This window comes from Lactuca serriola, chromosome 4 (genome assembly GCF_051521515.1).
Source record: "Lactuca serriola cultivar US96UC23 chromosome 4, Lser_US96UC23_V15, whole genome shotgun sequence".
Lineage (NCBI taxonomy): Eukaryota > Viridiplantae > Streptophyta > Magnoliopsida > Asterales > Asteraceae > Lactuca > Lactuca serriola.
This window is the reverse complement of record NC_136411.1, coordinates 33,472,346-33,494,917: the sequence shown is the minus strand read 5'-3', so window position 1 is coordinate 33,494,917 and position 22,572 is coordinate 33,472,346. Positions and strand designations below refer to the sequence as shown.

The following is a 22,572-nucleotide window of genomic DNA, read 5'->3' as shown; positions in this document are numbered from 1 at the left end:
GATTAATTAGAGTTAATCATTCAAATGACTCTTTCGTTTCCATGGGAGTTTCCTTAAGCAAGTATAAATAGGACACCATGGATGCCATATTTTCCATACACCTTTAATTGCTTTCATAAAGCTAAATTCATGCTCTAGTCTTGTCTCTCCTCAAGTCTTCTTGCTACTAGAGTTTTGTGTACAAGCCATTAGAGGCATCCATTCCTTCCGTGCTAGCTTTCTAAGATCTAGAAGAAGGATTCTACTTTGATTATTTACAATAATAATCAACAGGTAACCCTAATTTTATGTATAAATTTCGATTTCATAGCCTCTCCCTTAGGGCTTTCTTCATGTTCATAGTTAGTTGTTATCAATAGAGAAAACATAGATTCTTTCAAGGTTGTATGTGAACTTAAGGGTTTAGGTGTTTTTCCGCCACCTGTAATTTTTTGTTTATAACCTAGAAAAATCATTAGTGGTATTAGAGCCATAGGTTTTCTAAGTGATTGTGCACTAAAACAAATTGATCAAAAGAAGTATAAGGGATTAGGATTAATTTTGAATAGCTGTTGAATGGGTATAAGAAAGTGGACTATAAAATAGTCGTTGAATGTGTATCCACTCTCACCCACCGATCCCTTGTATGGTGGAGGGTCATTAGCGGAATGGATTTCATAGGACATAACCTCTTAAAAGTATGATAATATAAAGTAACTAAAACTTTTATAAATCCCACTCTAGTTAATTTAGGAAAAATGTGAAATTGTATGTTATTCCATGAAAACGCACATTGTTTCCTTATGAGTCGTTAGTGGAGCGTGTATGGTTAACCGACACACTAATTTGGGACTATAAAGGTGAAATATTGAAACAATTCATGTTTATGATTGTTGATGGAGCGTGTGTGGTTAACCGGCACATCAATGTGAAATCACAAATCAGTTGAGGGTGTTGGAGCGGGTTTGCATGGTTATTCACATCTTAATGGTGATCCTCCGCATCCCAGTCACAATTGGTAAGAGCATAATTGAGATTAAACATATCATTTATAAGATGCAATGAATCTCAAAAGATCTAGGAGTTTGTTGTGATTGGAATTGGTCAGATGACTCTACTTACCTAAAATACATTCGAATTTGATTACGGCATCCCTCTTCAAAGGTCGAATCGAAAATACGCATCATTTCCTTAATTTAATTATGGGTTAATAATTAAGGATTAAAATCGACTCACTTGAATTCTCTCTTCTCCCAGTATTAGATTTCAAATCAAGATAATAATGGTCTTCCTCGTTTTTATGGAAATGTTTTTCCTCAATCTTCAGGAGATGATCTTCCATTTTCAAGCCAAGGTGAAAATGTATTCCCTTCCTATGGAAATGGTGGAACTAGACATCCTTTCTCTTCAACTCTTCCACCACCTCCTCCTCCTGTGATTCTCCCAACGACACGAGTTGAAGGATATGAAACAACTCAAGCCCTTTTAACATGTAAACATGAAGATGGAAATTATGTGTGTGCGCACGTTCTGAAAATGAAGTAGTACATTGACAAATTTGATAGGACGGGTGTCATATTTCCAATGGAGCAAACCATTGATTTGGTTCTTATCTTGCTTCCTAAGTCGCATGGTCAGTTCGTTGAGAACTTTAATATTAGGAATCTCGATGTGACCCTAATATATCTAACCCAGATGTTGGTGGTTATTGAGGCAAAAATGCTTAAGAACATATTTGAAGCAGAGATGCTTATAGGGTCTGATTCCAAGGTTTCCATGGATATTGGCAATGGTGGCATTAGTGATCTAGAAAATATTTTTCTTCCTAGTGGAATGGGTTTGCCTAAGGTCAAACCGTTTGATCGTATGGTTAAGAGAAATGCTTGTTATGTGATCGTTCCATGTGTTAAACCTAAAGATTCCATTTGTTTCTACTTCGAATTGAAGGGACACTGATTGCGAAGCTGCCCAAAGTGCCTGAAGGCTCTCATACATGGTAAAGTCAATTCATATGACTCTACTTTAGGTACATCCATTATCTAAATCCATTTCTTTATAAGTTCCTATTCTTAAACTCTTAATGCATAATGTGATGATCACATTTTGATGGTATTGCATGATCTAAAAGGAAGAAGGAAGATTAAGTGACGTGAGCTAAATCTGATCGTGGGAAATGGACCTTGGTCACATGGTTCAATGGTCAGAATTTGGAGCTACTACTAGGGAGTTAGGATAATTTAATAGATTGTTGTTACTCTTCAGAAATGTCTAGAAATATAATTTTTTTTATTTTATGCATTGTAAGGTCAAGTTCCAATTTTCTTTTTAGTAATAAAATGAAGTTTTGGTTTACATATATAGTTTCCTTATCTTATTTCCTTACAATGGCATTAATAAAAGTGTTTGTTATGCTTCTAATAATAGCAATATTAATTGTGGATTCGATTCTTATGATATCGCTTGTGGTAGTATCATAATTAACCAAGTGAAAGGAAATCTCATCACCAACAAGACTAATAATGGGAATCCTATAATTCGAATTGTATTATATATGATATTCTTGTTCATTGGAACATTATAACTCAAATCATTGTTCATATGTTTATGCACTACTAGAAAAACAGCCTTTTACGACGCTCATTGTGCATCGTAAAACGCTCAGACGACGCGCAAATGCGTGTCAAGGAAGGCCCTGTCATAATGACAGACGACGCGCTTTTGCGTGTCGTCTAGAGACGAAGCGCATTTATGACACGCAATGCGTATCACTAAAGCCGCTGTCAAGAAAGGTCATGTCATAAATAAAGATGACACACATTTTTGCGTATCGTAATTTTTATTTTATTTTTTTTAAATTATTTATAGATTTACTAATTTTCAAATTAAATTTGCATTTCATGTCTCATAATAGAAAATAAAATACCATATACAAAAAATACAATCCATTGCACAAAAGTTAATGTCATACAAAATAAAATTCAATAAATAAGAAAGATAATTCATTGCACTAACATGTCAAATACAAATAATCATCCCTAACTATATAACCTAATACTACATTGCTATTAAGGGACATCATCATAACTCACTGAAGGTCTTGGAACAATGTTCTCGTCATCAACTCTTACACCAACCTTGCTTTAGTAGATGGTCTTGGAACAATGTAATATATACCCATTTGTCACTGACTTCTCTTCTTTGTTTTCGCATTGCAATATTGTGTAAGGGCCTTCGATCATCCTCATGTTTAACAACTAAAGCTGTAGCTCTTAAAGCTTTTCATAAAACAAATAAAAAAATCAAATTAATATAACATAAAAGAAGATGGTAAAGTTGAATGCCCTGATTTGATGTTTGAATAATATGGTGCTACATTTAAAAGGTAACATGGATTAGATCAAATAGAGAAGAATTTTCCATATGGATTTGATATACATCCTCCAAATGGATACTCTAGCACACGGAAAAGAAAATGAAACTTTACCTCCATTGGTCATGGTATAGTCCAAGTTCTCATCACTAAAACTGTCTTCAAGGAAATTTTCAACAACATTTCACTTTCCTAAAGTTTCTATCTTTCATTAGTTGCAATATTCCAGGATGATTCCATATCTAGCAAGTGGAAACCATATTACAATTATTGAACAAAAACAAAAAGCCACAGAGTAAAACATACAGAGAATAAATGTACATTATTTATCCAATAACTTAATAGATTAATTCATGTTGCTTTTAAGTCCATTAAGTTAAAAATAATACCTGAGCGAATGCCTGATAACTGGCAAAAAAACTCTTCCTGGTTTTTTCTTAAGAAGCCTTCTCTTCTGTGAGTCCAAGAAAATCAAGGAATTTTTTGTAGAGTACCCTTTGCATAGGAGAAAGCTTCACAACAATTATAAAAACAATTTTTGGAGGTAAATCCTCTATCTGTAATGAATACAAACCATGATGATAAGATCTTTGAACCCCTTTGTGAACATTGATCAAAGATTTATTTTGTAATAGGATGCTATACTTAACAAATCAATGGAAGTAGAAGTACTTACACAATAATATTTTACATACTAAACACAGAGAAACTAGCCAACCTTTATCTTGTCATACCTCCTCTTTTTTAGCAAGCAGTACTTTCTGCAACCTAAACACAAAAAATTAACACATAAAAATTAAATAAAAATATAATTTACCTCTTTAACGTCTAGTAGTCTTCCAGTTTGACCGTTTCCAAGAGAACAAATGTTTCGGCTTCAATGTCGGAATGACTCTATCGCCCTCCATTAATCATTCCATTATTTCTTGTTCCAACCTGAAAATAATTCAACTTTAATTTTATAAATATCTAAATTATAAATTATAGGTTATTATCGTGTAAAACACAATTCATAGGAAACTAACTAATTATCTAAAATTTTACATAAAATGTAATTAACCGTAAAAATTTATACAATTCATAGGAAACTAATTAATATCTTATTCTAAAATCTTTATACACGTCCATTAACACAACAACTATGCTAAATTGCTAATGAAACTTCCCAATTTACTATGGAAACTTTTATTTGTAAAGATGGCAACTTTCAGACCTTTGTCGTGAATTGAGGGGTGAATTCAAGGGTATATAAGATTACAGTCAAAAGTGAATTTGTATAGTGCATTTTCTACATCTTGAATTAAAAAAAAAAAAAAAAAGAACTTCTAATAACTACTGTGCTATAAAATCTTCACATTTTTACCTTTATCTGCGTAATAATAAACAAGATACTCGGATGTCTGTTGTTTCTCTTTCTCTATATCATCTTCATCAACCTTTATCCCATTTTGTTGACTTAAATCTTTGACTTCTTCTTTTTCTTGATCTCTATTCAAGACACCAACTGAACCACCGTTGTTGCTGTTGAAATCATCATTGATGGTCGTGAAAATTGGCATTTGTTTGAGATTCTTTCTTCTATCAATCAAAATCTCCTTCAATTCGTCATACTCTTAGTCCTCCCATCGATGTTCTACCCGAGTAGTTTCCATAATTGTTCTGTATGGTGATGGAAAGAGGTAGGTAGATATGGTGGGGATGTAATCTTAGTCCTCTCATGATCATCTTCATCAGATATCAACAGTTGAATATCATCAGAAACAAGATTCACTTCTGAAGGATTTGAAGTTTCGAGCTTGTTACACATGGCAATTTCACCAGGAACCGGGATTTTACGTTTCCGTTTACGAAAAAACAAGATTCTCTTCAAATGATATTTTGATGGATGAAGGCTGTTATCATATCAACAATGTTTAATTATAGCAATTTAGATTTTTCAAAAGTAAAATGAGAATAAATAAATAAAGTAGAATGCTATTGCTTGATAGATTTACCTGGAGCAAATGTGACACAAGTAGTTGCAGAGAGTTCTTTCGATTCCCTTAAGACATAAGTTAAAAGTGCAGCAATTCCACCACCCAAAGAATGTCCAACAATCTGAATCCAATGGAAAATCTTTTTTTAAATATATATGTTAAAAGTTGGAATATAAAAAAAGAACAGATAAAAAGTAAAAAAGTGATACTTGAAGCTTATAATCACGGTAATCTTGGAATGCTTTAAGAAGAAGAGGAGTTGCAAGCTTTGCAATCCATCCAGCAGCTGCAACCATTCCACAATGAGCATAACCTAATAATACAAAATTAGTAACTCCTCCTTCATGCACAACTGTATGATGAAATGACACAACTGCCCCTGTTGCAGCTGTTAGAGTGTCCTTGATGTTGTGGGTCCCACAAATTAATAGAAGGAATGTTTTTGTCTTGTGGTTTATTAGTATTGTTTTAGCTGGCTTCAAAATCTGATATAAATCAACCAATCATTTGACATAAGATGTAAGGGTAAAATGGTCATTTAGTCAATTAGCAAACCAACCTCACCAAAAAAAGAAACATTCCTTAATCCAGCTTTATAGAGAGAGAGAGAGAGAGAATACTTACTCCAGCTTTGGGTTCCTGAATAAGAACATCTTTAGGTGAAAAGCATGTCTCCTCTAGAAACATGGGAAATGTTTTTTTTGGAGAAATGCCAACAAAGAGTCAACAAATCCAATGGATATTTAAGCTCAGAAACTATTTCAGGACCTGTAAGTTGCAGGCTTTCTTCACCTCCATATACACTACTAACATGCAAATTCCCCTGTAGATCAAGGTTATAAGATTCCATCAATCGAATGAAGCCTCAAATCATGGTGAAATTGACATCATGTTACATGCTAACCTGTCTTTTTAACAGATAGCTGATGCCCAAAGCTATATCTCCAATTGGTCATTTACCTAAAGTTTCTGAATATGTAAATCGAAGAGTTTTTGACAAAGTTGAAATGGTTTCCAGCCATGTTGCAGGAGCCTGGATTAGTCTATTGGATACTCGTTCAACTCCTGAAGGACCATGACTCTGTACAAGGCTATCACTTTCTTCTTCATCATCGGGTGTTGTGTCGGATTGTAGTTTTTTGTTTAAAGTATAATATAACAGAGTAGCTGCACAAGCTGATGTTGCCATTGTTACTATCGCCATGAGATTAAGAGCTTGATATCTGCTGAAGAAACGAAAAGTTTGTATGAAAAACAGTTTCTCTAAATAGAAAAGCCGTATGGAATTCTTCAATCATTTTCTTTGAATACAGTTAATCTCAACTTTGTACAACTTCTTTAAACTAAAATTATAAACAAAGAAATCAACAGACATTTCCTACAAGAAACGAATTCCAACAGAAGTCATATAACGATGGCTTAAAAGGAATGAGCATTCTTTTGAACCAGTGGCCCTTCTTTCCCTAAATCCAGACCTACAGCTAGCCCTAACTCCTATGCTTCCAACGATCTATAATTACAATTTTCATGAATAGGATTTTCTTGAAAATAAAAGGTGAAATGAGGAATATAAAAAAATCCCCTAATAGAAACACAAACTAAAACTATACGCACCTTTCTTGTTGATTTGTGGTCTCATGGCTGATGGATCGTACCTGTAAACAACTTGAAAGAAGGGGGAGGCGGAGGCGTCGCCGGCCGTATCAATGATTTTGTGTCGAATGAACGTTCAATTCAATTTTGACTTTATGGTCAAATGAACACTTGATTTAAAGTCTCGAAATAATGAGGCTGTTGGTGAATGGTGACCTAAAATAGTGATCGGGGTTTCGTTATTGGTGTAGTGCGACAGGAAAGAATGGTTGGAGAAGATGGTCGGAGACACTTGGCGGTGCCAGATCGGAGGTTGGGTGGAGGTGCGATGCTGAAGGTTAGGGCTTTTTCTTGCTAATTGGAAGAGGCGGGGGAGTTTAATTTTTGGGATTCAATGGGCGGGTGAAATCCCGCCTTAAAAATGCGTGTTTCATTAAAATGTTATAAAATGTTATAAAGCGACACATTTAGACGACGCACATTTTATGAAAGGCGCCCTCTGCATTTTTTTTTCTTTTCTGACACTAATTTTCGGGCACGCAAAAATGCGTGTCCTCTATCCTTCAAATTTTGCAAAACTGACATTATTTTTTAGGGCACTCACAAATGCGCATCCTCTATCAGCGAGTGTCATTGTTTGCGCGTCATTAAAGGGCTGTTTTCTAGTAGTGATGTGAGGCAAGTGAAAGACTAATGGATCTAGTACATGTTGATATGCACTCTTCAAATCCACCATAAAGGATGATAACTCTATTCTTCATGATGTACTGATATTTCAATAAATATGGTTTTGTTTATAAAATTAAACAAAATTCTAATACTTTTGAAAACTTCAAAGAGTAGCCTAACAACTAGAAGAATCTGTCACACAGAAAGATAAAAGATTCTCCAATCTAAAAAAAAGGAGAATGCTTTAGTATCATGTTTTATGATCGTCTTAGTAATTGTAGAATTGTATCACAATAAATTAATCCTCCAAGAGCATCTTAGTGCAATTGTATGACTAAGAAGAGGAACATAACATTGTTATAAATGGTTCGATCATAAGACAAGTTTTACTTTGTTCCCATTCAAAGTTTTAGAGCCATGCTCTAATAACAATGAATCATATCTTGAAAATCATTTAAAAAACGAAAAAGGATAACAACACCTCGTAAAATGTGGAGTAATAATGTTTTCTTACTCTAGCACATTTGGAATTGGAGTTGTGATGTTTTCGTTGATCGAAAAACAAGGTGAGACCTATTCTACGAAGTGTTTTCTTTTCAAAAATATGCACTAACTTTTGAATATTTTTTCTAACTCGTGAATGAATGTTTCTTGACATCAAAAATCATATTTCAAGAAGTCAGTAGGAGTCTTATTGATCTTGAGAGTTTCAAGAGACAACTGAGAATGATCTTTTTAGTTATCACTAGTGATGAGTTAAGAAACTCTTTGATCGTTTAGATCTTCTAACAGGTTAATCACAAAAACGAAAAACATCAATATAAAACACGAGAATGAATCAAAATATGTCGAATGATTCAATAGATTCAAGCCTTAGTAGAGCTCGATAAAGAACTTCCGTTGTAGAGGCTGTTAGGGTTACAAAACAAATAAGAATCAAATCTTTCAGAATAATTGACTTCCCAATCCTTCATACTAAGATGCATGCAAGCACCTATAAATACAAAACCCTAGATATAACTCACGGATGGACAGGCCCAATCCGGAGACAAAATGGACTAAATAGCGAGCCCAAGACGCAACACCTTTCAGACCCTACAATCTCCCCCTTTGCGTCAATTGGAGCGAGACTATCACTTCGGCTTGCTGGGTCCAGCTGCAGGAACTTTCTTAGTGGTTTCAAACAGACGTGGGATGAGAGCAAGGATGGTCTGTCTGAAGCGAATATACCACTGAATCATGTCATCAAAATACTTCTTGTCATCTGCTGAATTTTGCTTGCATCGATGAATGATTCCCAGAACATGTTCCAAGCATGTAGTGGTGTAAAGGTGCTTATCTGCCAAGGCGAACAGGCATTTTTGGCCTTCGTTCCTTGTAAACATGACAGAATTCCGCTTTGGGTCGATTCTTCCCATCTGCATCATGTTCGCAGAGCCAACAGGAGAAATAGTGGGCTTTTTCTTGAATATGCTAGCGATCTCCTAATCCATCTTGGCAGCCTCCATAATGTAGCATACAAGCATCCTTTTGAAGTGATCAATAATTGGACCTGTAGCGACTCGTCTCTGGTATGTTGTTTCCATGATATTTATTTAGAAGTTTTCAAGAGGGACTCGGCGAGTCTATAGCTCGACTCGTCGAGTAGGGACGGGATTTCGATCACGTGTAAGTCGGCGACTCGGCGAGTCCATATTCGGGACTCGGCGAGTCTGCCTGCCAGGAAGAAACCCTAAATCCCCGGGTTTGCTCACTATTTAAGCAATGTTATGTGCCCCAAACTTGTCTCCTTCACCCTCAGAGAGAGCTGTGAGAAACCCTAATCCATCCCTTGCTTGATTAAAGTGTTTTTGTGTGGAATCTTGAAGGTTAGAAGAAGAAAAAGAAGAAAGAACCAAAGAGAAGAGGTGTAGAGCAAAGATCCAAGGTCAAAATCAGAGTTCATTGAGGTATTTCTCGGAATCCTTCTATTTTATGCTTAAAACCTCCATTAGAACACTTCTAGGGCTAGTTTGATGTATTTTCCAAACCTTATAGTTGTATGGATGCCTTAATAGGTCGAGATATCCCTAAATCTTTTCATTTAGGAGTTGTAGAGCCCGGATCTATTGCCTTTTTGAAGATGCTTTGCATGAGAACCCTAGATCTAGCCTTTATCATGCTTTTTGAGCCTTATAATCTTCATGGATGCTTATGGACACGTAAAGATAGAATCTTTACGTGTTAATCGAGCTAAGGGAGCCCAGATCTATAAGTTTTATACGCTGGATTCAAGCAGAATCGAGTTTAGAGTAGCTGCATGCATGCGACTCAGCGAGTCGGAAGAACGACTCGGCGAGTCGAATCGTGAGTCCCCGATTTTCCCCCTTTTGAGTGATGTCGAGTGGGGACCCGTGAGTAGTAGAGTGGACTCAGTGAGTTGAAGGACAGACTCAGTGATAGAGGGACTCGACGAGTTGTTCATACAACTCGGCGAGTCCAAGACAATCTTCTTAGCTCAAGAACAACTCGTCGAGTTGTTCATACGACTCGGCGAGTCGGATGCAGATTGCCTGAGTTTTAGAATTAAAGGGGAACTCGTCGAGTTGATGCCATAGTCGACGAGTAGCCACGAGTAGGGTTGAGAAGTGAGAATAGAGACTCGGCGAGTTGGCGGCCCAACTCGGCGAGTCAGGTCAACTGTAGGTTGACTTTGACCGGGAGAGTTGACTTTGACCAGGGGTAAAAGAGTCATTTTACCCCAATGCAGTGATTAGTATTTGATTGTGTGTGTTTATGGAATTGTAGCCGGGGAGATACCGGAGCAGCAACAGATAGCTTCCAGAGCCATACACTCAGCAGCTAGTTCACAAGGTGAGTTTCTTTCTAGTAGGAACGGGTCTACGGCCACAATGCCGGCCCGTTTAGTTAACAGTAGTTCCGGACTTCGGTCCGATGCAGTAGTTAGAAGGCTTGATGTCTTTGTGATTCAAGCATGTTTTGTGTTCTGTGTTCTGGACTTCGGTATGATGCAGTATGTGTGTGTGTTATGTTAGCAAATACATGTTTAAGTTATGCTATGTACAGACAGTTCCGGATTTCGGTCCGATGTAGTTAGTTCCGGACTCCGGTCCAATGCAGGGGACAAGGTCCCAGTCAGTTCCGGACTTCGGTCCAATGCAGTTAGTTCCGGACTTCGGTCCGATGCAGTCAGTTCTGGACTTCGGTCCGATGCAGCTAGTTCCGGACTTCGGTTCGATGCAGTGGGCAAGGCCCACTATGTGCTTTATTTGTTATTGTGTGCTATGTGGTAGTTTGGGGGAGCTCACTAAGCTTCGTGCTTACGGTTTCAGTTTTTTGGTTTCAGGTACTTCCGCAAGTAAAGGGAAGAGCTCGGGATGATGGCATCGCACACACCACAGCTTTAGTTTTTGTCCTGGGAATTGATTCAGTTTCTTAGATATGTTTGATACAGTTGTCGCACAGTTTTTCTCACAATATTTTAGTATGGTTTGAGATACGCAATGCATGGTTTTATTATGTGATACTCAGTTTTTATGATTTTGGTTATATTAAAAATGAAATTTTTGGGTCGTATTTTTGGGTTGTTACAAGTTGGTATCAGAGCCTTGGTTTGAGGGATTTGGATACACTTCCGGGTGTATCTAAACTCAAACTAAGGGAAAAATAAAAAGATTTTCAAAAGGAAAACGTTTTCGAAAGAATTTTGAAAAGCACTTAGAAAGAAAAGAATTTTTAAACGAGATAAGGGTGTGGTGCATGCGATCAGTCGAGCTCAAGTATGTACTCCCAAATTACCCATACAAGTTTATTAGTTCAGTTTCTGTTTTAGTTCCAGTTTCAGTTTCAGTAGAACAGTATGCTAGTATAGGACTAAGGATCTAGGAGGATGCCTTATGTTCCTGCTATATGTGTTTCAGCTTTATGAGAATTGCATGCTAGTATTGAGTAGACAGTAGTAGGATAGCCTGATTAGGTTATGCCTAGTAGCGCGAGCTTAGCATTGTATGCTAGTACAGTTCCTCGTTATGAGAATAGATTTGCTTGAGTAGTTTCCGGTGTCCGAATGCTGCTTGTTTCGTGTTTTGTAGAACTCTTGGTGATGGGAGTTAGCCGTTAGGTGAACACGTCACGTCACATGTGATTAGGGTTGAATAATCTCAGAGTGTTGGATTTGGCCCTATTGCGCAGCTCTTGTTTGAGTCTAACCGTTGTAGGGACGAGTCTTTTACTCGAAGGATTATCCGAGCCTCATCACATGTGATGGTATTCAGGTGATGGCTAATTAGCATTAGTAGGAGGCCTTCAGCAGCTGAGGACTGGTTTGAGTGGAGTCAGAGATTTCCCTAGGGCAAGCCTAGGATGAGAGTAGCAGAGATCAGTAGTAGTAGAAGTGACTTGGTGGAGTCAAGGCAATTCTTGAGGAAAGTACGGATAGATGTGGAAGGTAGTATGGGCCCGTACTACTAAAAGCAGAGGATCCGTACTCGAATCAAGGAAGGCTGAGACAAGACCAGGAAGCTAATAGTAGTATCAATGATCCCTTGAGATATTTCAGTTTTCTGATGTTGCTATGATGTGTTTCAGAATGGTGGTTTTGCGTTCGAGGCCAGCAGCCGGCAGTGGAGGTGTCGGGGAGGGATCAGGATCAGGCTCGGGGGATGAGCGTATGGATGAGCAGACCAGAGAGTTTCTTTCTTCAAAGATTACTCATATCATACTGGAGCAGACTCCTGTGATCTTCAGTTCGATCAAGGAGGGTATCTTAGATCAGATGGATGAGAGGTTGGGCACCTTCCGTGCCGAGGTGGCGGCCATAATGGGGTCGCACACACTTACGTTCAGGGAGTTCAGGGCATGTGGAGCTCCAGATTACCACGGGGCGCGGGACCCCATAGCGAGTAATAGATGGTTGGCGGATGTGGACAACGCTTTCTACACGAGCAGGTGTCCCGAGGGGGACAAGGTTAGATTGGCGTCCTGTCTTCTGAAGGACAGGGCACGGGATTGGTGGGAAGAGGTCGGACATACCATTGGAGATGATGCAGCGCTAGATGCCATGACCTGGGCTGATTTCTCTACCAGGTTCAGAGCGGAGTTTGCACCGGTTATTGAGGTGCAGCAGTTAGCTAGAGATTTTCCGGACCTCACCCAGACTACAGAGACCGTGGCGGAGATCACCGCCAAGTTCAGGGAGAGGGCTCTTCTCGTTCCTCAGTATGCAGCCGATGAGGAGATGAAGAAGGCCCGTTATCATGAGATGTTGTGGAGCGATATCCGCCAGTTTGTGAGCCGGTCCAGCTGTAAAACGCTGGATGACATGATTGCTAGGGCTCGGGAGAGGGAGATTGACCTTGAGAAGGAAAAGAAGAGGAAACCGGAGGCAGTTTCGGGTACAGGTAGTTCGGGCAAAAAGCCCAAGGTTTCAGATCACAGATCCAGGAGTCAGCAAAGCCACTGTCGATGTGGCAAGTGTGGGAGATTGCACGATGGGGTGTGCAAAGCAGGGAGTTCCGGCTGGTACAAGTGCGGTCGTACTGGGCATTTGAGCAGGGATTGTACGGCCCCTGCTACCGCCATTGCAGCATCAGATCTAATTTGCTTTCAGTGCAATCAGAGGGGACATAAAAAGTCCCAGTGTCCGAGTTTAGCCGTAGCAGGGAAGGTGGCTGCACCAGCCCCTGCTACTTTGAGGATTACAGATGGCCGACAGGGCCGAGCCGAGACGCCGGTGGCGAAGAGTAGAGCTTTTCAGATGACAGCCGAGGAGTCACGAGCGACTCCTGATGTGGTGACGGGTATGTATCTTCCCTTCATCTCTATTTTATTATTAATTATTGCTTATGGTTATATGTTTTGTATAGGGTCGTTCTCTGTGAACGGCATTTCTGCTACAGTATTATTTGATTCGGGAGCTACCCGATCGTTTGTATCACTAGCGCTTAGCAAGAGATATAGTAGAGCTCCAGGGGAGCTAGATTGTCCACTCGAGGTCGAGATAGAAGATGACAGGACCGTGAGGGTCGCCAGAGTGCATAGAGGATGTTCCCTTCAGTTGTTCGATGAGCAGTTTCCAGTGGACTTGGTCCCTATTCCCCTGCGAGGGAATAAGGTTATAGTAGGCATGGATTGGTTGAGTCCCAATGGGGTGGTGATTGATTGCGAACTGCAGCTACTGGGAGTTCGCACTCCCAGTGGGGGAGAGTTAGTGATTCAGGGCGAGAGGCCACAGCGCGGACCAGCTTTTTGTTCAGCAGCGAGAGCGAGGTGCTATTTTCAGTAGATGATGTTCCGGTAGTGCGAGACTACCCTGATGTATTCCCAGAGGATTTGCCTGGGATACCTCCAGAGAGACAGGTCGAGTTCGGGATTGATCTGATTCCGGGTGCGTCGCCGATAGCTAAGGCACCGTATTGGTTAGCTCCCCTTGAGATGCAGGAGTTGTCTACGCAGTTGCAGGAGATGCTAGACAAAGGTTTCATCAGACCGAGTAGTTCGCCTTGGGGAGCTCCGATTTTGTTTGTGAAGAAAAAGGACGGGTCGCACCGTATGTGTATAGATTACCGGGAGTTGAATAAGGTGACGGTGAAGAACCGTTACCCACTTCCGAGGATAGATGATTTGTTTGACCAGCTTTAGGGAGCGTCTTGGTTTTCCAAGATCGATTTACGCTCCGGATATCACCAGATGCGTGTCAGAGACGAGGATGAGCAGAAGACTGCTTTCAGGACCCGTTATGGTCATTACGAGTTCGTGGTGATGCCTTTTGGGCTCACTAACGCTCCAGCCACATTCATGGATCTCATGAATCGTGTGTGCAGGCCGATGTTGGATCGGTCTGTGATAGTATTCATAGATGATATCTTGGTGTATTCCAAGATGCAGGAGCAGCACGAGGAGCACCTGAGGGAGGTGCTAGAAGTTTTGAGGAGGGAGATACTTTTCGTGAAGTTCTCCAAGTGCGAGTTCTGGTTGCGCGAGGTGCAGTTCCTTGGTCACCTTGTCAACCAGAAGGGTATTTTGGTAGACCCGGCCAAGATAGAGGCCATGATGCAGTGGGAGGTCCCGAAGTCTCCATCCGAGATTCGAAGCTTCCTAGATTTGGCAGGGTATTACAGGAGATTCATTCCGGATTTCTCCAAGATAGCAGTGCCGCTCACCCGACTGACCAAGAAGTCGGTGGTGTTCCGTTGGGGGCCTGAGCAGCAGGCAGCATTTGAGACCCTTAGGCGGAGGTTGTGCGAGGCTCCGATCCTTACCCTGCCAGAAGGAGTAGAGGATTTTGTAGTCTACTGTGATGCCTCAATCACAGGTATGGGAGTAGTATTGATGCAGCGAGGCCATGTTATAGCTTACGCCTCGAGACAGTTGAAGCCCTACGAGGCTAGCTATCCTACTCATGATTTAGAGCTGGGGCGGTTGTGTTTGCCCTCAAGATTTGGAGAAATTATCTTTATGGGGTCCGTTGTACTATCTACACAGATCACAAGAGTTTGAGGTACCTTATGGATCAGCCGAGTCTAAACATGAGACAGAGGAGGTGGTTGGATGTGCTGAAGGATTATGATTGTGAAATCCTTTACCATCCAGGGAAGGCCAACGTAGTGATCAACGCCCTAAGCCGCAAGGTAACAGCAGCCCCTATCAGAGACATATGTCTGAGGATGACAGTGATTACTCCGCTGTTGGAACGGATCAGGGAGGCTCGGGTTGAGGGCCTCAAGGAGGAGAGGCAGAAGTGTGAGAGGATAGTAGGCCGAGTAGCTTTGTTTGATTAGGATAGTCGGGGATTGCTGACCCTTCATGGGAGAGTGTGGGTACCGTACTGGGGCGGAGTACGGCAGGTGTTGATGGACGAGGCTCATAAGTCTCGATTTTCTATCCACCCAGGGGCGACGAAGATGTATAGAGATCTTCGACCCGATTACTGGTGGCCCAACATGAAGCAGGATGTCGCCTGGTATGTAGAGAGGTGCCTGACCTACAGGAAGGTCAAGGCGGAGGACCAGAGGCCTCATGGCAAGATGCAGTCGTTAGAACTTCCCGTGTGGAAATGGGAGGACATCACCATGGATTTTATCACCAAACTTCCCAGGACCGCACGTGGGGTAGATTCGATTTGGGTAGTAGTGGATCGGTTGACGAAGAGTGCTCACACTACAACAAAATGAAGCTAATGCAACCCCGCTAAAAGGTTGCATTAGGCCTTGTAAAAGTTGCATAATGCCTAAAGCAACCTTTTACCAAAGATTGCATTAGGTAAAGTTGCATTAGATCTAAAGCAACTTTTTTCTTCGAAAATGCAACCTTTTTTGAGATAGTTGCAAATCTTTTTTAAATGCAACTTTTTTTATTTCAACGTGTGTTATGCAAAAGCAACCTTTTTAATACTCATATGTAACTTTTTACACTTGGATGCAACTTTTTTAACTATTTTAGTTACGAAAATGCAACTTTTTTTTAATCAAATGCAACCTTAATTATGTTTTCTAGTAAAGAATTGCAACCTTTCTATATGGCATATGCAACCTTTGTTATGTCTTTAATTGAAAAAAATGCAACCTTGTTTATAGTCAAATGCAACTTTGTTTTTGTGATTTTTCTAATTTCAATGCGACATTTTTTTTTCCTAATCATATAGACGCCACATATGTTTACTACATTGCTACAAATATAAATTACTACTAAAATTACACCTTAAAAATAATAACATAAATATATTATATAATTTTATGGTCTCCTTTGACATATCTAAATTCAAAATAACAACCATAAATCAAAGTCAACACAAAGTTGTCAACTATAATCACAAAAAAATAATTAAAAACATTCTAGATGTGTCTTAAACATAGACGATAAATCATATTAGCAACTATCGGCCTTCTCGAGGTTGTTGTTCCGCTAACTTTTGCATCATGGCTTCAAGGTTTTCTTGCTGTTTTTTAATATCTATTTGCATAGCTTCTAATTCGGTCTGCTTTTTTTTCATGGTCCTCTTGAATCTCTTTCCGCATTTCAATCAACTCATTTCTTTCAACTTCATTTGCTTTGAATGATTCCATAAGTCCCGTCGGAATCATGTATGATGCATCACCACCACCCACTTTTTTTATCAATCTATTAGTAACGCCTCTACCATAAAGTCGACAGTATCCATCGTTCTCTTTTTTCATCACAATCATATAAGGATCTATGGCATCACTTTCATCTTCTAGATATTCATACTTCTTCATTTGTTCCTACAAGATTATTAAAAATGAATAGGATAATTTTACTAAAGCATCTACCATTAAAAAGTTGTTTATATTGTAAAAAAAATTGCATTTAAATGCAGAAAAGAACAATTTTTTTATTGTTTAAAAGACAACTATTTGATGTCCAAAAATCTGCTATCAAAAGACTGTTTTTATGTAAAAACAAAAAAAACTGCATTTTAACATCTAAAAAAACTGCATCTTAAAACATTTTTTCATGTAAAAGACAGCTATTTGATGTCCAAAAATCTGCTATCAAAATAGTGCTTTTATGTAAAAAAAAAAAAAAACTGCATTTTAGCATCTAAAAAAATTGAATTTTAACATCTAAAAAACTGCATTAAAAACAATTTTTTTATTTTGTAAAAGACAACTATTTGATGTCCAAAAATCTGCTATCAAAATACTGTTTTTATGTGTAAATAAAAAACTGCATTTTAACATCTAAAAAAACCGCATTTCAACATCTAGGAAATTGCATTTTAACATATAAAAAATTGCAATTTAATGTCTAAAAACTACAATTTAACGTCTAAAAAGATAGTTTACTATTAAAAGGGAAAATTATTGTAAAATTGAAATACAAACTTACAATTTTATTTGTCGTGTCATCATATGTATCGACATACACATGCCCATCTGTCCTTTTACGTGTACGTTCAAACATTTGACTTAGAGTTGGGAATTCCTTGTTTGGATCTTAATTTTTCTATACACATGATAACATAAATATCAACAAGAAAGTATCAAAATGTGGGAAAATATAAACACAAATCACAAGCAAAAAGAAGACATTAATTACCATTTCGTCACGAATTCTAGCAAAACTTTTTGGACCAGCCGTGTGCATATTTTTTAGAGACTTGCGTATTTCTTTTGCCCGCGAACAACGTTTCTACACACACATTAATATATAAAACTCCATTGACGAAATACACCTAGAGACAAATCAAATATTAACAAACACTAGTAATAAAGAAAATGTTTTTGAAATTACCGCCACATCTTTTTTATTCCATAACACTAATAGTTTTGAGAACTCTTCTTGAGGAATGCATTCAGGTCGATTCTTCCATCTTGTTTTATTGTCCTTAAATTGATAGAAGTGTTTTTTCTTGAACCTACATTTGTATACCTTATACAAATTTCCAATTGTCCTAAGAACCCAAGTTTTAGCATCATCGGGCACATCATATTTTCCCTTAAAAAAATTAGTAATTAGTAAAAAGAAAGGAAAATAAAAGAGGATGGAAGAATAAAGCTACCTAAAAACTTACCAAGACATACTCCCATATCTTATCTTTATGTGGAACTTTGTGCCATGAAGTACATGTCAATGGTGCATAACTATGGGTATGAGCTATTGTACCCAAAAACCGAGAGAATTTTCCTACTACATCCTTCCCCTCTATTATCGGTCCAACGGGTTGTCCATATTCATTACATATAATGACCTCACGTTGATCATTTTATACCGATTCAGGAGAGCATATCGGCGGAAAAGTTAGCCGATATCTATGTGCGGGAGGTAGTGGCACGTCATGGAGTGCCGGTATCGGTGGTGTCAGACCGAGACGTCCGTTTTACATCCAGATTCTGGAAGCGGTTCCACGACGAGATGGGTACTCGTCTCCATTTCAGCACCACTTTCCACCCTCAGACGGACGGGCAGAGCGAGAGGACGATTCAGACCCTCGAGGACATGCTTCGGGCATGTGTCCTAGACTTCGGTGGTAGTTGGGATACGTATCTTCCGTTAGCGGAATTTTCGTATAACAACAGTTATAACGCGAGCATTGATCGACCTCCCTTTGAGATGCTTTATGGGAGGAAGTGCAGGACCCCGATCTGTTGGGGCGAGGTCGGTCAGCGAGTCATTGGAAGCACGGAGGTGGTGCTCAAGACGACCGAGTTGATTCAGTAGGTTTGTAGTAGACTGCAGACTGCACAGAGTCGGCAGAAGAGCTATGCCGACAGGAGGCGTTCGGACTTGGAATTCCGAGTGGGCGATATGGTCCTTCTGAAGGTCTCACCATGGAAGGGTGTCATCAGGTTTCGGAAGAGGGGCAAGTTGGGCCCCAGGTTCATTCGTCCTTTCTGGGTTTTGGCCCGAGTGGGTCGGGTTGGATCTTCTAGCAGAGCTTAGCCAGATCCACAACACTTTCCATGTGTCCCAGTTGAGGAAGTGTTTGGTGGATGAGTCAGCAGTTGTTCCCTTAGAAGATATTCAGGTTGATAGCAGCCTGAATTATATTGAGAGGTCGGTCGCGATTCTGGACCGGAAGACAAAGACCTTGAGGAACAAGGTAATTCAGCTAGTGAAGGTGCAGTGGCAGCACCGGAAGGGGTCTGAGTGGACGTGGGAGGCTGAGGATGAGATGAGAGAGCACTACCCGGAGTTATTTGCAGATTCAGCCGTAGCAGACTTCGAGGACGAAGTCTTAGCCAAGTGGGGGAGAATTGTAGCGACCCGTCTCTGGTATGTTGTTTCCATGATATTTATTTAGAAGTTTTCAAGAGGGACTCGGCGAGTCTATAGCCTGACTCGTCGAGTAAGGACGGGATTTCGAGCACGTGTAATTCGGCGACTCGGCGAGTCCATATTCGGGACTCGGCGAGTCTGCCTGCCAGTAAGAAACCCTAAATCCCCGGGTTTGCTCACTATTTAAGCAATGTTATGTGCCCCAAACTCGCCTCCTTCACCCTCAGAGAGAGCTGTGAGAAACCCTAATCCATCCCTTGCTTGATTAAAGTGTTTTTGTGTGGAATCTTGAAGGTTAGAAGAAGAAAAAGAAGAAAGAACCAAAGAGAAGAGGTGTAGAGCAAAGATCCAAGGTCAAAATCAGAGTTCATTGAGGTATTTCTCGGAATCCTTCTATTTTATGCTTAAAACCTCCATTAGAACACTTCTAGGGCTAGTTTGATGTATTTTCCAAACCTTATAGTTGTATGGATGCCTTAATAGGTCGAGATATCCCTAGATCTGTTCATTTAGGAGTTGTAGAGCCCGGATCTATTGCCTTTTTGAAGATGCTTTGCATGAGAACCCTAGATCTAGCCTTTATCATGCTTTTTGAGCCTTATAATCTTCATGGATACTTATGGACACGTAAAGATAGAATCTTTACATGTTAATCGAGCTAAGGGAGCCCAGATCTATAAGTTTTATACGCTGGATTCAAGCAGAATCGAGTTTAGAGTAGCTGCATGCATGCGACTCGGCGAGTTGGAAGAACGACTCGGCGAGTCGAATCGCGAGTCCTCGATTTTTCCCCCTTTTGAGTGATGTCGAGTGGGGACCTGTGAGTAGTAGAGTGGACTCAATGAGTTGAAGGACAGACTCAGTGATGGAGGGACTCGACGAGTTGTTCATACAACTCGGTGAGTCCAAGACAATCTTCTTAGCTCAAGAACAACTCGTCGAGTTGTTCATACGACTCGGCGAGTCGGATGCAGATTGCCTGAGTTTTAGAATCAAAGGGGAACTCGTCGAGTTGATGCCATATTAGACGAGTAGCCACGAGTAGGGTTGAGAAGTGAGAATAGAGACTCGGCGAGTTGGCGGCCCAACTCGGCGAGTCAGGTCAACTGTAGGTTGACTTTGACCGGGAGAGTTGACTTTGACCAGGGGTAAAAGAGTCATTTTACCCCAATGCAGTGATTAGTATTTGATTGTGTGTGTTTATGGAATTGTAGCCGGGGAGTTACCGGAGCAGCAGCAGATAGCTTCCAGAGCCATACACTCAGCAGCCAGTTCACGAGGTGAGTTTCCTTCTAGTAGGAACGGGTGTACGGCCACAATGCCGGCCCGTTTAGTTAACAGTAGTTCTGGACTTCGGTCCGATGCAGTAGTTAGAATGCTTGATGTCTTTGTGATTCAAGCATGTTTTGTGTTCTGTGTTCCGGACTTCGGTCCGATGCAGTATGTGTGTGTTATGTTAGCAAATACGTGTTTAAGTTATGCTATGTACAGACAGTTCCGGATTTCGGTCCGATGCAGTTAGTTCCGGACTCCGGTCCGATGCAGGGGACAAGGTCCCAGTCAGTTCGGGACTTCGGTCCGATGCAGTTAGTTCCAGACTTCGGTCCGATGCAGTCAGTTCCGGACTTTGGTCCGATGCAGCTAGTTCTAGACTCCGGTCCGATGCAGTGGGCAAGGCCCAGTATGTGCTTTATTTGTTATTGTGTGCTATGTGGTAGTTTGGGGGAGCTCACTAAGCTTCGTGCTTACGGTTTCAGTTTTTTTGGTTTCAGGTACTTCCGCAAGTAAAGGGAAGAGCTCGGGATGATGGCATCGCACACACCACAGCTTTAGTTTTTGTCCTGGGAGTTGATTCAGTTTCTTAGATATGTTTGATACAGTTGTGGCATAGTTTTTCTCACAATACTTTAGTATGGTTTGAGATACGCAATGCATGGTTTTATTATGTGATACTCAGTTTTTATGATTTTGGTTATATTAAAAATGAAATTTTCGGGTCGTATTTTTGGGTTGTTACAAGACCATACTCAGTTTCGTTGGTGAGGAGGATGTTATGCAAAATAATCCAATCATGTGGATTCAGGTTGGGAAGATCAGCAAGTGATATAGCGTGTTCGGTTTTAGCATAATCCCTCAACACTTTGAACCGAACGTTCATGAAGTTCCCCTCACGAAACGGCTTGAGGACCTGAACGTTGATGATTTTTTGAGCGCTCCATGTCTGATACTGAGGTTAAGAAGACTTCAGATAGAATTCGACAAGCTCCCTATCAACTTTTGGATGAGGATGAGGGATATCAGCAACGTTTTCAAAAGCATGGAAGATGAAGGCTTTTCGGGTCAGTGGCATATCGAACTGAGAGTCGACAGAATTGATTCGAGCCACAGAATGCTGGGAGTTTCAATCGCTTCTTTTATAAGCTTCTCAAGAGTCCACGGAGGAAAAAGAGTTTTCCTACTCTCAAGAAGGTCATGAGCCTCCTTCATTTTTCTTTCGTTCGCCTCAAACTCTCTGGCAACACGAGCGCTCATGTCAGCATCTTTATCCGGGCCTTGTTTCTTTAAGAGATCAGCGATGGTCTATTTATCATCATCATCACTGTCTTTAGCAATCTTCTTTCCTTTGTCTTTGACACCCGAACCTGAGGGTTGACCTGCTGGAGGAGGTTCGGTTGCTTTAGTTGCTGTGGAAGTGGGAGGCGGTTGAGACACATCTTCTCCCCCTTGTTTCGGATGGGCCACGAACTCAAGAAGCCCTTCAAGTTTTCTTAGTATGGCAAGGGCAGGAGCAAGTTTCTCTATGAGAGTGCCTCACTGAGTAATTCAGGATCGGATCATGTGCTTCAATGATGTTGGAAAGGGCGGCGTAGACATCCGAAACACACGATGAAATAACCGCACGCTCAGATCGAAGAGATGCAACTTCCTTTTCAGATTGGAAAAGATGAAGACTCTTGACCTTGAGAGCAGTGGTCTTGCGAGCAAGAGCATCCATCAGTGAGTTCTCTGAAGCGAGATCTTCTTGCAGCTTTGTCAGGCGCTCCTTAACAGTCGCTTGAAACAATTTGTTGTCATCGCTGAGAGATTGACGAAGACTGGCAAATGACTGCAGTTCGGAGGCAACTGAGGTGGCCAGCGTGTTGACAAGACAGTCAAGCTTCTCTTCATTAGAATCAGCGGTTCCCTGTAAAGACACAAAAGAGAAGTAGCGTCAACAAATAGTTTTTCGACTTTTTCGGTCGCTGCAGC

At 40.4% G+C, this 22,572-nt stretch overlaps 2 protein-coding genes across 2 annotated transcripts; both read right to left on the bottom strand.

Moving 5' to 3' along the window:
• Nucleotides 1-4,982: 4,982 nt before the first annotated feature.
• Nucleotides 4,983-6,514, bottom strand: LOC145098205 (uncharacterized). Its single transcript, XM_079035869.1, has 6 exons — nucleotides 6,286-6,514; nucleotides 6,094-6,189; nucleotides 5,950-6,002; nucleotides 5,535-5,810; nucleotides 5,331-5,446; nucleotides 4,983-5,241 (listed from the first exon to the last, which is right to left on the bottom strand). Exons 1-6 carry the CDS (start codon nucleotides 6,512-6,514, stop codon nucleotides 4,983-4,985), a joined length of 1,029 nt encoding a protein of 342 aa, XP_078891995.1.
• Nucleotides 6,515-17,443: 10,929 nt separating this feature from the next.
• LOC145098204 (uncharacterized) lies at nucleotides 17,444-18,309 on the bottom strand. The gene is made up of 5 exons (XM_079035868.1): nucleotides 18,296-18,309; nucleotides 18,119-18,188; nucleotides 17,839-18,042; nucleotides 17,644-17,736; nucleotides 17,444-17,550 (listed from the first exon to the last, which is right to left on the bottom strand). The coding sequence occupies exons 1-5, from the start codon at nucleotides 18,307-18,309 to the stop codon at nucleotides 17,542-17,544; spliced, it is 390 nt and encodes a 129-aa protein (XP_078891994.1). The 3' UTR covers nucleotides 17,444-17,541.
• Between the last annotated feature and the right edge of the window lie 4,263 nt (nucleotides 18,310-22,572).

Bases quoted from the DNA above. Each gene is read 5' to 3' on its own strand.
- LOC145098205 (XM_079035869.1), bottom strand. From the start codon at position 6,514: ATGGCAACATCAGCTTGTGCAGCTACTCTGTTATATTATACTTTAAAC. The intron at 5,811-5,949 runs GTAAGTATTCTC...GATTTATATCAG, and splicing joins TTCAGGAACCCAAAGCTGGA to ATTTTGAAGCCAGCTAAAAC. The intron at 5,447-5,534 runs GTATCACTTTTT...CATTGGATTCAG, and splicing joins ACCGTGATTATAAGCTTCAA to ATTGTTGGACATTCTTTGGG.
- LOC145098204 (XM_079035868.1), bottom strand. The intron at 18,043-18,118 runs GTAAGTTTTTAG...AATTTTTTTAAG, and splicing joins AGATATGGGAGTATGTCTTG to GGAAAATATGATGTGCCCGA. The intron at 17,737-17,838 runs GTAATTTCAAAA...ATGTGTGTGTAG, and splicing joins GGAATAAAAAAGATGTGGCG to AAACGTTGTTCGCGGGCAAA.